The sequence below is a fragment of the Crocuta crocuta genome, unplaced genomic scaffold (assembly GCF_008692635.1).
Source record: "Crocuta crocuta isolate KB4526 unplaced genomic scaffold, BGI_CrCroc_1.0 scaffold133, whole genome shotgun sequence".
In the NCBI taxonomy this organism is placed as follows: domain Eukaryota; kingdom Metazoa; phylum Chordata; class Mammalia; order Carnivora; family Hyaenidae; genus Crocuta; species Crocuta crocuta.
Window position 1 is genome coordinate 4,716,232 of NW_027529438.1, and position 14,265 is coordinate 4,730,496.

Here is a 14,265-nt window from a genome sequence, read left to right on the forward strand (position 1 = left end):
GCCACCAAGGCAACCCCCCCCCCCACTTTTTAAAAGTTTTATTTATTTATTTCGAGATAGCCAGTATGCACCTGTACAACTGGAAGAGGGGCATAGAGAGAGAGGGAGAGAGAGAATCCCAAGCAGGCTGTCAGCATGGAGCCCAATGCAGGGCTTGATCCCTTGAACTGTGAGATCATGACCTGAACTGAAGCCAAGAGTCAGAAGCTTACCCAACTAAGCCACCCAGGTGCCCTGATTCTGAGCAGTTTCTAAGTTTTGTGGGAGTCTTGATTGTGAAGCATGCCGTCAAGAATTTATGGATGGCTGAAAGGGTCTTCCTCATCTTTGAATTTTCTCTTCTGCTCCTGATTTCTCATTGGGCAATAGAAAAGGGAAGTGAGGAAAAAGATGTCAGAATATTTGAGAGTTCGTATCCTTTAATGACTATTACTGTATGTCATAGAGGGGAAAAAATGAACAACCTAATGGGAAAAAACAGACAATTTAGAAGAAAAAAATGTAAATGTTCGGTAAATAAATGGAAATATTCTCCACTAACAATGAAAGAAATGTTAAAAAAAAAGAACCTTAAGTAACCCTTTTTTGATATTAGATTAGTAAAACAAACAAAACAACAAATAACCAATAGCATCTGTGTTGGCCAGTGTATGCAAAATTATTTTCTTCAGAAATCTGATGAGACTGTAAATCTATGGTCTTTTTGCAATAGGGTAGTGTCTATAAAAATGTTAAATGCACATACTCTGTTCCTGGCAATCCTACTTCCAGGTCTTTAGCCTAAAGCAGTAATAATGCAAATAAGCTAGATTATGTGTAGACGTATTTTCTTTAGGCTCTATTTTCTGATAGATGAAAGTTAGGGAGAAAAACTTAAGTGCTCATCCCTGGAATAATTTTAAAATGTGATAAATTTGTATTTTGCTGTTGTTAAAAAGAACGAGATTAGGTTTGTATGTATTTAGTAAGATCCATGATGTATAGCTGAGAAGTTTGCATAACGTCTTTCCATGTTCATAAAATGGTACAATCTGCATTAGAAGTCTGAAAGGATACACTCCAGACTGTTAGCACTTGTTCCTTCTGTGGTCTTCCGTTTCCAGTTATGAAGGAGTAACAGAGACCAGGTTTATCTTCTCACCTTTAAACAGCTGCACAACTGAACAAAATGTGTGAAACAAAAGTTTTCAGACACTGGATGGCAGGCAGTGCAGGAGAGTGATTCTTAAGAGAATGGAAATAAACAAGGAGAGTCCCGTGAGTGCTTTTTTACCTTACTGCCCGAAGAGTTTCCAGGCTGCAGGATAGGGAAAGGGGAAGAGCCCTGTAGTTCACTGTGGAGACTGAGTTTAGAGTTCAGGGCAGCCACGACAGCTAGAATTTGCTGGACAAAACACCGGAGAGGGAGCTGCACAGAAAACACTGGCGTTCCGCAGGGGATCCTGTCAAGCCTTTGTCTGATCTGCATATGCATGTGTGGAAATGACCGAAGCCTGGGATAGAACCCCTGGGGAGAAAGCAGAATAATCCCTGGAGCTCGCTGAGAGCTGGGAATAATTTTGTGTTCCTACTGGCCGGACTGGAAAAGCCTCCCAATACTGCAGGGCATCACCTAGAGACCTCAGGTGGTATCGCCTTAATAGTGGTGCCAAATTAGATCTAGACTAAAGGCTGTTGTCGACCCACACTAACAAAACTGAAAGCAAACTTCAAAACAGGTGACCTCACGACATCCTAAAACAAAGCGCAACAATATGTAAAGGAATATAACAAAAATCCAGCACCTAATAGCTTACAATTTATAATGTCTGGCCTTCAGTGAAGGAGCATATGAACCTAGGATTAACCTAGGTATTTGTTTTTCTTACCTGAATTGAAAGGGGGTGGCATTGTGGGGGCACACTTAGCTACTTGGATCATTCCATGTTTTTTTCTTTCCCCCAGGGCTCAGTTTTCACCCCAAAAGACCCTGGATCCTGACCAGTTTACACAATGGGGTCATCCAGTTATGGGACTATCGGATGTGTACCCTTATTGACAAGTTTGATGAACATGATGGTAAGATAACAATTTCTAGGAGGCAATTAAAGAGATCTAAGTATTTATTGTCTTCTGGAGTAGTTTAAGCTTTTTTAGGATTAAAGAATATGGAAGGGCTGGAACTGAATAATCCTGAATAAGGATCACTTTAGAGCTAAGCAAGTCCAGCTGCCTAACATGCATCGCCTGCTTTCTTCGCCAGGTCCAGTACGGGGCATTGACTTCCATAAGCAGCAGCCGCTGTTTGTCTCTGGAGGAGATGACTATAAGATTAAGGTACAGAGGGTCTGGCATGACTGGGAGTAAAGGACAGGATATGGGGTGTGGCACTTGTATAAGGGACTAAAATCAGAACGTCTCCATATAGAGCTCGGACTTTTGATATTACTAGGAAACATTTATCGAATACTTAGTGTGTACCAGACACTTTTAGTTTGGGGGAACTAAAAAAACAAGAAATAATCTGTGTTCTCAAGGAGCTTTTATTCTAACGAAGGAGTTACATGTATGCCCAAAATAATAGCGCATACAGTTTGGTGAGTGATACAATAGAGAGGTAACCGAAGTGAAATAGGAGAGGAGGATCCAGGTACAAAGACCAAAAGGTATGGCACGGGTGGAGACATTGGAGAAGCTGTAATTAGTTTTGTGTGAATAAACTCTGGAGAGAGGGTGAGAGAAGGGCCGGAAGACTAGAGGGGCCTGATCACGCAGTACCGATTTGCCGTGCTCAGAAGTTTGGATGTCATCACGCAGATAACAAGGAGCCATTAAAGGGGTTTAAATAGAGGAGTGACCTCAGATTCACATTTTGTTTGTTTTAAAGCTTAACTGGGTGGTAGTATAGAGAGAGGACTGGATGAAGACAGAAGCCTGGAGGCAGAGGTGCCAGTTAGGAGACTGCTGTATAAACTCCAACAGTAGCATTCAGCTGGAGAAAGAGATGGATGTGAGAACTTAAGGAAGGGAGTCTGTGAGTGTGCAGGAGGGGTGGTAAGGGGGAGCTAATGAGATGGCTTCTGTCTTGGTCACTGGGTGTGAGGGGTGCCGTCCACCAGGAAAGGAAGACAGGAGGAGGTGTGGTTTTTCTGGAGTGCTGGGGGGGCGGGTGTTGTCTTAGCATGTCGTGTCGGGGCTACTGTAACAAAACACCACAGCCTGGGTGGCTTATTAACAACAGAAACTTCTCACAGTTTCGGAGGCTGGAAGTTCCAGATTAGGGTGGCAGCATACCTTCAGCTTCTGTTGAGGACCTTCTTCTAGGTTGTAGACAGCTGACCTCTGTGTGTCTTCACTTGGTGGAAGGGGTGAGGGATCTCTGTGGAGTCTCTTTTATGAGGACATTAGCCCCGCCCATTTAGAAGGGTTCCACCCTCATGACTTAAGCACTTTTCAGAGGCCCTGCCTCCTAATGCCTTGGCATAGGATTTCAATGTATGAATTTGGGGGAGGACACATTCAGTCCATAGAAGATGGCTAATGAACACCATCTTGACACTGACGAGTTTGAGGTACCTAAGGGACGGTCTGTGGAGATGTGTCTGCACTGGGGACAGACATATTTGAGAATTGTCATCGTGAAGAAGGGGCCAAAACAGAGTAGAGGATATCCCTCCGGGATTATGTTGAATGAGAAGACAAGCTGTCATTTACGAGATAGAGGAAGTAGAGTTCATATAGGGAAGAATGATTTAAGAGGTTGGAGATGAACCAGAGGGAAGAAGCAGAAGCCTATTGGATGCCAAGGAAGGAGAGAACTTTGGGAAGGAGAAAGTGGTCAGAATAAGGTAAGGACCAAGTGACCTTTGGATTGCTTCATTAGGAAGACATTAGTGATCCTAGCGCCTTAATATGAAGGAGGAAACAGAATATAGGCAATTCTTTGAAGAAGCTTGACTGATAAAGACAAAACTGGAGTGAGAGGCTTTGAACCTGTAAAAAAAAAATTTTTTTTCTCTGCTTTGCATGTTGTTTTCATTAAGCATGTATATATCCAATCAAACCAAGGACTGGATAAAGTCTGTCTTAGAAGCCAGCTTAAGTTCTACAGCAGACCTTAGGCATGACAGGTGATGGCTGCCTGCAGAGAAAAGAAGCATTAGAATTATAGGAAGAGAGTTCTTTCTGTTTTTTTAGGTTTTAGGCACCACATCCCGAGGGCACCTAGTGGAAGCTCAAACCACCTGATAGACTGCAGAAGCTTCTAGGGCTATCACTTCATTGTAATAATTTTAGTAAAGTATTTGTCATTTTTTTTTTAAATTTTTTTTTTAATGTTTTATTTATTTCTAGGAGAGAGAGAGAGAGAGAGACAGTGTGAGCAGGGGAGGGTCAGAGAGAGAGGGAGTCACAGACTGAAACAGGCTCCAGGCTCTGAGCTGGCAGTCAGCACAGAGCCCGACGCGGGGCTCGAACCCACGAACCGCGAGATCATGACCTAAGCGAAAGTCGGACGCTTAACTGACTAAGCCACCCAGGCGCCCCAAAGTATTTGTCATTTATACTGATGGCCATTGACTATCAAGAATAGTTAACTTGGGTTTTTGTAATCTGTTTAAGAAAGGAAAGATTCGGTGACATTTATGGTAAAAGATTTTTTTCTCAAATCATTAATATTTTTCCCAAAAAAAGGATTATTTTCCATTTATATGAAATGTCCAGGCAAATCAGTAGAGACAGGAAGTAGATTAGTGGCTGTCTGAGGCTGGAGGGGTTGGAAGCACATGGCCAGTGACAGCTAATGGGTATAGGATTTTTGAGGGGTGATGAAATGCTCTGAAATTGGTAGTGGTGATGGTTGCACAGCTCTGAATGTACTAAAAACCATTGAATTCTGTGCTTTTAGTGGGTAAGTTACATGGGATTTGAATTATATTTCAATAAAGCTATTAAAATGAAGGCATTGGCCAGCTGGCGGGTGTGCACTGCCATAAAGGGCCAGCTCCTAAAACCCTGCAGGTCTGTATGGATTCACAGTTTTGGAGTTTGGTAGAGGTCTGTGAAGGAGTCAGGATGGTGTGACGTTGGAAGCATGGAAGTTTATGTTTTTGTTTTTTTAAGAAGTTAATCTATTTTGAGAGAGAGTGTGCACGAGTGTGCCAGAGGAGGGGCAGAGAGGGAGGGAGAGAGAATCCCAATCAGGCTCCACACTGTCAGCAGAGAACATAATGTGTGGCTCGAACTCACGAAACCACGAGGTCATGACCTAAGCCAAAATCAAGCCAGTCACTTAACTGACTGAGCCCCAGGTACCCCTGGAAGTGTGGGAGTTTATTTTATTTTATTATTTTATTTTATTTTATTTTATTTTATTTTATTTTATTTTATGTTATGTTATGTTATTTTATGTTATTTTATGTTATTTCGTTTTTATGTTATTTTATGTTATTTCATTTCATTTCATTTTTATTTGATTTAAATAAGGCTTTTTAAAATGTGTACTTTGTTTAATTTATTTCTGAGAGACAGACGGCATGAGCAGGGAAGGGTCAGAGAGTGAGGGAGACACAGAATCCAAAATAGGCTCCAGGCTCTGAGCTAGCTGTCAGCACAGAGCCTGACGCGGGGCTCGAACCCACAAACTGCGAGATCATGACCTGAGCTGAAGTTGGATGCTTAACCAACTGAGCCCCCCAGGCGCCCCTAAAAATGTTTACTTTTGAGAGAGGGAGAATGTGCACGCACACATGTACACAAGTGGGGGAGGTGCAGAGAGAGAGGGAGACAGAGGATCCGAAGGGGTCTTTGTGCTGATGACTGACAGCCCGATGTAGGGCTTGAACTCATGAACCGTGAGATTATGGCCTGAGCCAAAGTTGGGCACTCAACTGACTGAGGCACCCAGGCATCCCTGGAATTGTGGAAATTTAAAACACTGAACTCTGTAAAAAGGAAAAAAGTTACTTACAAAGTGGCATTTATGGTGTGATCTAAACTCCACTCTGTATGTGTATTTTATCTATAGATAATTCAACAGATAATGGGAAACACATTCCAGTACTTCCACATTTTGTGGTGTTTACCTTTTCTCGCTTCTACACATACCTGTTGAGCACCTACTAGTGTTAGCCTCTGTTAGGTGCTAGAGGAATAGTGCTGAGCATTATGGACAAGGAACCTACCTTTAGGGAGCTTGCATTCATCTTTGGACAATCATACTTTCAGGTCATCTGAATTTGTTTCAGGAAATGGTATTACCTTTATAACTTACAAAAGAAAATTCAACATTTTTAAAGAATAGTAACTAGGTGACTTGGGGGTAGATTATTAAAAAAAATATTAAGTGTTAAAAAAATATATATATTTTTTTAAAGGTTGATGGAAGTTCTTTTTTGTTTTTTTAATGTTGTATTTATTTCTAGGAGAGAGAGAGAGACAGCGTGAGCAGGGGAGGGTCAGAGAGAGAGTCACAGACTGAAACAGGCTCCAGGCTCTGAGCTGGCAGTCAGCACAGAGCCCGACGTGGGGCTCGAACCCACGAACCACGAGATCATGACTGAAGCGAAAGTCGGACGCTTAACCGACTAAGCCACCCAGGCGCCTCTAGTGTTAAAAAATTTTTTTAGGGGCACCTGGGTGGCTCAGTCGATTAAGCGTCTAACTTTGGCTCAGGTCATAGTCTCACGGTTCGTGGGTTTGAGCCCCGCCTCCGGCTCTGTGCTAACAGCTAGCTCAGAGCCTGGGGCCTGTTTTGGATTCTGTGTCTCCCTCTCTCTCTGACCTTCCCCTGCTCATGCTGTCTCTCTCTCTCTCAGAAATAAATAAAACATTAAAAAAAAAGTTTTTTAAAAAAGGCAACTGACTGGGGTACCTGGGTGCCTCAGTTGGTTAAGCATCGGACTTTGGCTCAGGTCATGATCTTGTGGTTTGTGGGACTGAGCCCCATGTCAGGCTCTGTGCTGACAGAGAGCCTGGAAGCTGCTTCTGATTTTGTGTCTCCCCCTCTCTCTGCCCCTCCCATGCTCATGCTCTGTCTTTCTCTGTCTCTCAATAATAAACATTTAAAAAAAGGCAACTGACGTCTTATTTTTGAACTTTTTGGGAGATTTTCTAGTTGGGAGTCTGTGCTCAAATTTCTGGTCCTGGTTTAGTGTTGTTCTCAGCTATGTTCCTTGATACCTGGTACTTTGGTAGTTGGCTCAACTTTATATCTGAATTGTCGTGTTTTTCTGCTTCACCCTAACTGAGCAATGTAGTATTTTCCATAGTGATGAGTTAAAGTCTGCGTGATAGACAAGTACAGACCGTGAAAGTATGGGTATCATTTGCCACCAAGTTAGCAGTCTAGGAGGAGGTGATACCGTATGTTACATTAATGTTTTCCTTTAGAGTCATGGTATCTGTCCTGCTTTTTAAATTCTGAGCTAAGATAGTAGGTAACATATTACGAGGTCAGTATTCAAACTAACAACGCAATTATGCGGTAGTGAGAAGAGTGTCAAGTTAAACCCTGGACGAACCTCTTGTCTCAGGTTGAGAAACATAGTTGGTTTCTCCCCAGAGAACGGAACAGCCTTTCCGTAATTTTCCCTAGCCTTGCCTTTTCCCTTCTCCGTGTGTTTAGCTGACCTATGTTTTCATCTTTGACTTTTTTTTCCTCCAACCTTAAGTCTTAAATGAGACGTCTTATCAAGGTTCCTACCTATTTAGAAAATGCAAAAATATAAGGCAAACTTATTTATTGAGAAACCTGAACTTTATGTCCCATTACTTAGTTGGATTTCTCTTTGCAGGTGTGGAATTACAAGCTTCGGCGCTGTCTCTTCACATTGCTTGGGCATTTAGACTACATCCGCACCACGTTTTTTCATCACGTAAGTGGCCATGGTAGCTCTAGTTGTAGAGCATTCTTCAGTTGCCTGTGGGGATCTTCTACTTGGTTCTCAAGAACCCATGATAGCAGAATTAGCAGAGTTCTTGGAGTGGCTCTTCTAGAATCTGTGTGGGGTGGACCTTTCTGCTTTGTTTCCCTCTTGAAAAGGAAGCACTCAGGGTTATATTGACTTGAACTTAATGGGGTTTAGTGGGCTTTATAAGGAAGGCATTGATTCTCTGTAGGGAAAAGTAGAAATTTGATTTCAGGTTTGCTGAGCTAGTGAACAAAAATTTGCAGACTAGTCCCCTATGGGGTGTTACTAGTAGGTGTGTCTGGGAGGGAGTCAAGGTTAGATGCCCTTTTGATGAGCTAATAAGTGTTTTGAAGCATTAACAATTAAGTGCTTCTATCTTAGGATTTTAGGGTACAGTAGAGGCTGTTCCTTTAGCCAGGCTTTATACTTTTTTTTTTTTTTGACATTTATTTTTGAGAGGGAGAGACAGAGCTTGAGCGGGGGAAGGGGCAGAGAGAAAGGGAGACACAAAATTTGAAGCAGGCTTTAGGCTCAGAGCTATCAGCAGCATGGAGCCCGACGCAGGCTCAAACTCACGAACCATGAGTTCATGACCTGAGCCAAAGTTGGACATTTAACCAACTGAGCCACCCAGGCGCTACCTTCTTTGATCTATCAGGTGTCCTAGAAGACAGATATTGAGCTACATATAGATTAGAGACTCCCAGCCTCTTAATCCAGTCCCAGCCTGGCTGGATCTTTCTATAATCTTACACTATTAGATTTAATTTGTACTATTTTTTGACTCTCAGTAACTAAGTCTCTTGAATTAAGTTAAAAAGAATATAATGAAATAAATGAAAGTCTCCTGGCTAAGTATACTTTATTTCTTTTCGTAAAATTCAAAAAATGTTAAGGTAGATTGATTACAAAAATTAGAGCTAAAACATTTGAGAATGATTAACCAAAGAGGTAAAAGATCTGTACTCTGAAAACTGTAAAACACTGATGAAAGAAGTTGAAGACGACACAAAGAAATGGAAAGAAATTCCATGCTCATGGATTGGAAGAACAAATATTGTTAACAGGTCCATACTACCCAAAGCAGTCTGTAGATTTAATGCCATGCCTATCAAAATGCCACCAGCATTTTTCACAGAACTAGAACAAACAATCCTAAAATTTGTCTGGAACCACAAAAGACCTGAGTGGCCAAAGCAATCTTGAAAAGCAAAGCTGGAGTGATTGCAATTTCAGACTTCAAGTTATATTACAAAGCTGTAGTAATTAAAACATCATGGTACTGGCATAAAAATGGGCACGTAGATCATTGGAATAGAGAGCCCAGAAATAAACCCACAATTATACAGTCACTTAATTTTGACAAAGAAGGAAAGAATATACAGCAGGGAAAAGGCAGTCTCTTCAACAAATGGTGCTGGGAAAACTGGTCAGCAACATGCAGAAGATTGATACTGGACCACTGTCTTTTACCAAACAAAAATAAACTCAAAATGGATAGAAGACCTAAATGTGAGACCTGAAACCATAAAAATCCTTAAAGATGGCACAGGCTATTTCTTTGGCATTAGCCTTAGCAACATTTTTCAAGGTATGTCTCCTGAGGTGAGGGAAGTAAAAGCAAAGGTATACTGTTGGGACCACATCAAGGTAAAAAACTTCTGCACAGTGAAGAAACTAATCAACAAAATTAAAAGGCAACCTGTGGAATGGGAAATTGCAAATGATATCTGATAAAGTTAGTATTCAAGATACAAAGAGTTTATAAAAACACCAGAAAAGCCAAATAATCCAATTAAAAAATGGGCAGAGGATATGAAGAGACATTTCTCCAAAGAAGCCATCCAGATGGCCAACAGATGCCTGAAAAGATACTCAACATCGCTCATCATCAGGAAAATGCAAATCAAAACCGCAGTGAGATATCACTTCACACCTGTCAAAATGGCTAAAATCAACAAAAGAAACAAGCGTTGGCAAAGATGTGGAGAGAAGAGAACCTTTGTACACTGTTGGTGGGAATGCAAACTGGTGCAGCCACTGTGGAAAACCATATGGAGGCTCCTCAAAAAGTTAAAAATAGAACTACCCTATGATCCAGCAATTGCACTAGTGGATACATGCCCCTGAAATACAAAAACGAATTGAAGGGGATACATGCGCTCCTATGTTTATTGCAACAGTATTTCTAGTAGCCAGATTATGGAAGCAACCTAAGTGTCCATCCATAGATGATGGATAAAGAAGGTATGGGGTATGTGTGTATGTACATATGTGTGTGTGTGTGTGTTTGTGTACACATATACACATGTGTATATACATGTACACGCATACATGTACGCATAAGGGTATGTTATCTAGCCATAAAAAGAATGAAGTTTTGCCATTTGCAATGACCTGGATGGAGCTCGAGAGTATAATACTAAGCAAAATAAGTCTGAGAAAGACAAATACCATATGATCTCACTCCTGTGGAATTTAAGAAACAAAACAATTGAGTAAAGAGGGGGAAAAAAAGAGACCAAGAAACAGACCCTTAAATATAGAGAACAAACTGATGGTTACCAGAGGGGACCTGGGTAGGGAGAATGGGTGAAACGGGGGATGGGAATTAAAGAGTACACTTATAATGATGGGAAAAAATTTTTTCACAAAGGGTGCACACCTTGCTGTGAGCTTGTGGGTGGGTGCTGATGTGGCCATTCTGCTGGCACTTAATCCTGGGGGACATACTTCTCTTTAGGAGAAATGAAGCCAAGTGTACTCTCTGTTTGATGCATGACTCTTCATGCACAAAACAAAATGGAGGAAATACATTTTATTAAGGTCATTCTCCAGATCCTCTCATCCTAAATTTTCCTCCAGCACTACTGGGACTTTGAAGAAATCATGTGCCATGTAAGACCCCATGGGCTTATGCTTACACGTTTAGAATGGTTGGAGGAGGAGGTGGCCAAGCTGAATTGAATGCATGCTGAGTTGCCAGAATGGTCTTCTGTTACCTTTTCCATGGTTCTCAGTCACGGGGGATTTTGTCCCCCAGAGCACGTGGCGGCTTCTGCATGTGGCAGTGTCCAAACACATTTTTGTTGTTACGGCTTGGGAATGAAAGCGGCTGGCATCTAGTGCGGAGAGTCCAGCTGTGCTGCAGAACATCCTTCTGTGTACAGGATGGCCTCCTTCAGAGAATCATCCCACTCAAAAATATCAGTCACAACCCATTTTATGAGTGGAAGAAACTGGGGTTCAGTGATGTTGCCGGAGGCCGAGCCGGCTCCGGCAGGTCCAGGGGTCCCTGAAGGATGGACAGTGTCGGCAAAAGAGAAAGAGAGAGAGAGAGCCCCGGAGATTCTTTCTGATCACCAGGCAGGCATCTCTGTCCTGTCGGTTTTTGTATCTTTATTTAAAGGTTCAGCAACAAGATGAAGTCATAGAAAGGAATTTCTTACAATGGGAGGTCTTTTGTGATAACAATAGTAGAATTATTCCAACCAAGGAAATAACAGAATGTTCTTAGTGAAAAATAGGATAACATATAGGTCAAATTGTATATAGATAAGCTAGGAGTATTTTGTTTGGCTCTCAAGAGGATGAATGTTTCTGAATTGGTTTGTTTGTGGAGACTAACATGGGGCCCTGAATGGGTCAGTCTTTTGCCCCTGGGTTACGTTTTAGCTACTCTTATCTATCCTCATCCCAGCTGCCAGTGTAAGGGAGGGGGTTTGTGGAAAGTAGGCCTTGAGGAAGGGACTGTTATGTTTCACCAATTAGCAAAGATCTATGTGGTAACTATGTTTTGCTCTTAACCCCAAAATAGGCCCTTGGTTTCAGGGCCAGGCTCAGTTGTAATTCTTGTGTTCTTAACCCCCTAAGTCTTGGATCTGCAAGGCCCATAGGAAGAGCCTTTCGACAATCGCCCACAGAGCTTTCATCTAAAATCTCTTTCGTAAAGGCAGGAATATGCTTTTCCTTATGAGGTATCTGTATTCAGAATATGGGTCTGAAATGGAATATTGTGAGGCCTGGTCAATACCAGTAGGCTTATATCCAATATGAGCCAATAGTAGCAGAAGGAGATACCAGTTTTCATTTCTCATGGGAGGAGCTGCAAACATTGTCACTTCCTTGCTGTGATTGCCATCCAGAGAGGCTGGTGTGGCTCCCGGCAGTGATGTTAAGTAATTAATAAAAATATATGTGACTTGTTTAAAAAAAAAACATTTGAGAATGGTAATGGCTCAATATGATCTGTGAACTAGGGACTGTCATCAGCATAAGGGACCTGCTGAAGACTTGCCTGGGACAAGTTGCCATCTAGCTGGAAAGTTAGGGAAGCTTTATTTTCTTGGCTTAGTAAGTATATGTGTGCCTTTTACTTGCTAGGTTCTGTGTTAAGCGCTGGAGATACAACTGTGAATAAGAAATGCTTCCTTTTTTCAATAAGTTTACAGACTCTAAAAAAGCGGAGTTGTTTTTACATGTTATTTTCTGTTGGTTCCTAAGATGGGAACTTTTTGAGACTGGATGGTCTGACAAGGAGAAGTCAGACCATAAATCAGTGTTCTAATCCTGGAGTTAAAGGGAGAAGATCATTTCATAGGATCTTAAATTAGGCCTAGCCATGTATAAGTAGAAATACATGTACACACATATACATGCAAGTAAGTACAGTGTATGTTATTTGCCTCTCAGGGTCCTTTATGCCTTTGTCTGGCTTCCATTTTGAAGTCTCCATGTGCAAGCGCCAATGTGGGGAAAGCTGGTAAAATGGTGGGGAGGAGGCAGTGAGGCTGACAAATCGGAGGCTGTGGTTCCGTTGCTGGCACAGCTGAGATGCCAGGCCATGGAATGTTTCCTTCAAAGAAGAGTGATCACAGAACCTGAAAGAACATGTCTGTTTAATGTTGAAACCCTTGGTCTGGATTGTCTTTCAGGAATATCCTTGGATTCTGAGCGCCTCAGATGATCAGACCATCCGAGTGTGGAATTGGCAGTCCAGAACCTGCGTCTGGTAAAGCAGGAGACAGGGCTTAGGGAGAGGCTTTGTTCTGGCTTCGTGTTTTCATAATGAGCTTCCCTTTAGAACCATCCTCTCCTTTCCCTAGTGGGCTCTGCCCGCTGATTAATTACTGATTGGGTTTTTAAGGTGCTTTTACATACAAAATGAGGCAATCTTGTTAGTAACATATGGGTCTGGATTTTCTCATCATTTCTTGCCAGGAAAGGGGGGCGGGAGGTTTATATCACTACGCTTTTAGAACAAAACTTTTAGCTGGTTTTCAGTTCTGTTCCCTTGAAACATGAGTCAAGGTCTAGACCTCCATCCTGCTTTGTGTTTGGGTTGTGGGCTTTCTGTGAAGATGTAAGGACCGTGTAAAATGATACCCTTTAAGAGGGTTATGCCCCCCCCAAATCTGATAGTTTCTAATATAAACTACTAAGACTTTGCTTATTTTGACATATGAACGATTTGAATATGCGAGGAGGGCTGTGCTATCTCACTTCTCCTGAAATCAATAATGTTTAAATACTGAAGCACTGGAGAAAAGAAGGGGACAGTTGTTAAAACAGCTGACCCTGCTTATTATCACCAGTTCAGAATTGTTAGGATGACTTGCTGTTGCCTCCAAAAAGAGTACTTGGGTGTGTTATCTGTTAAGCAGAGAGAATGGTATTTAATATGTAGGAATCTGCTGAGTCCTGCCTCTAATTTGGTATTGTCTTTCTTTTCTTCTTGCAGTGTGTTAACAGGGCACAACCATTATGTAATGTGTGCTCAGTTTCATCCCTCAGAAGACCTGGTTGTGTCGGCCAGCCTGGACCAGACTGTGCGTGTTTGGGATATTTCTGGTGAGCTGCCCAAGTTCAGGGGACAGCCGGATTATGTCTGGCGCAAAACTGCAATTGCTTGAAATAATGAGGGTAGTTGGCTCAGAACAAGAAATGTAGAATATTCTTTCCTTATGTAGTATCTTTGTAGTATCATGTAGTCTCTCTGCTTCTGAGGGTATTAAATCTGCTTTTGATGGTTCTTTGTGTTAGAGGTTTTCCTTAAGAAAAGAGGCTGCTCTAGAAAATGTATTTAACTTTTTAGTTAGAACTGTTTTTGGTTACAATCTGTGTACTGTTGGGAGTATTTGAGTAAGAATCATGCTTTCTAGTAAAATAAAACAAGAAATACATCTTTGACAAAAATGAATTTTGGGAATAGATTAGTGCGGGGAAACAGGACTCTCTGATCCAGGAAACAGGACTATGGCCTTGTCTAGGAATAGGAAAGTCCTTCTGTTAGATTTCTTCCAGTGTAAGGAGCACGTGGGTAGGTGGGATTTTATATGTCCACAACACCCTTTAATGGGCAGACTTCTAGAAGTTA

General features: G+C 41.8%; 1 protein-coding gene across 1 annotated transcript in view; it reads left to right on the top strand.

Annotated features, from left to right (window-relative positions):
• Positions 1–1,948: 1,948 nt before the first annotated feature.
• The window catches only part of COPA (coat protein complex I subunit alpha), a 45,490-nt gene continuing 33,173 nt past the window's right edge, over positions 1,949–14,265 (top strand). Inside the window, exons 1-5 of the mRNA XM_077760120.1 lie at positions 1,949–2,058; positions 2,243–2,316; positions 7,773–7,853; positions 12,824–12,900; positions 13,630–13,739. Coding sequence (XP_077616246.1) covers positions 2,022–2,058; positions 2,243–2,316; positions 7,773–7,853; positions 12,824–12,900; positions 13,630–13,739 — 379 coding nt within the window. The 5' untranslated portion in view covers positions 1,949–2,021. The remainder of the gene's footprint in view (positions 2,059–2,242; positions 2,317–7,772; positions 7,854–12,823; positions 12,901–13,629; positions 13,740–14,265) is intronic.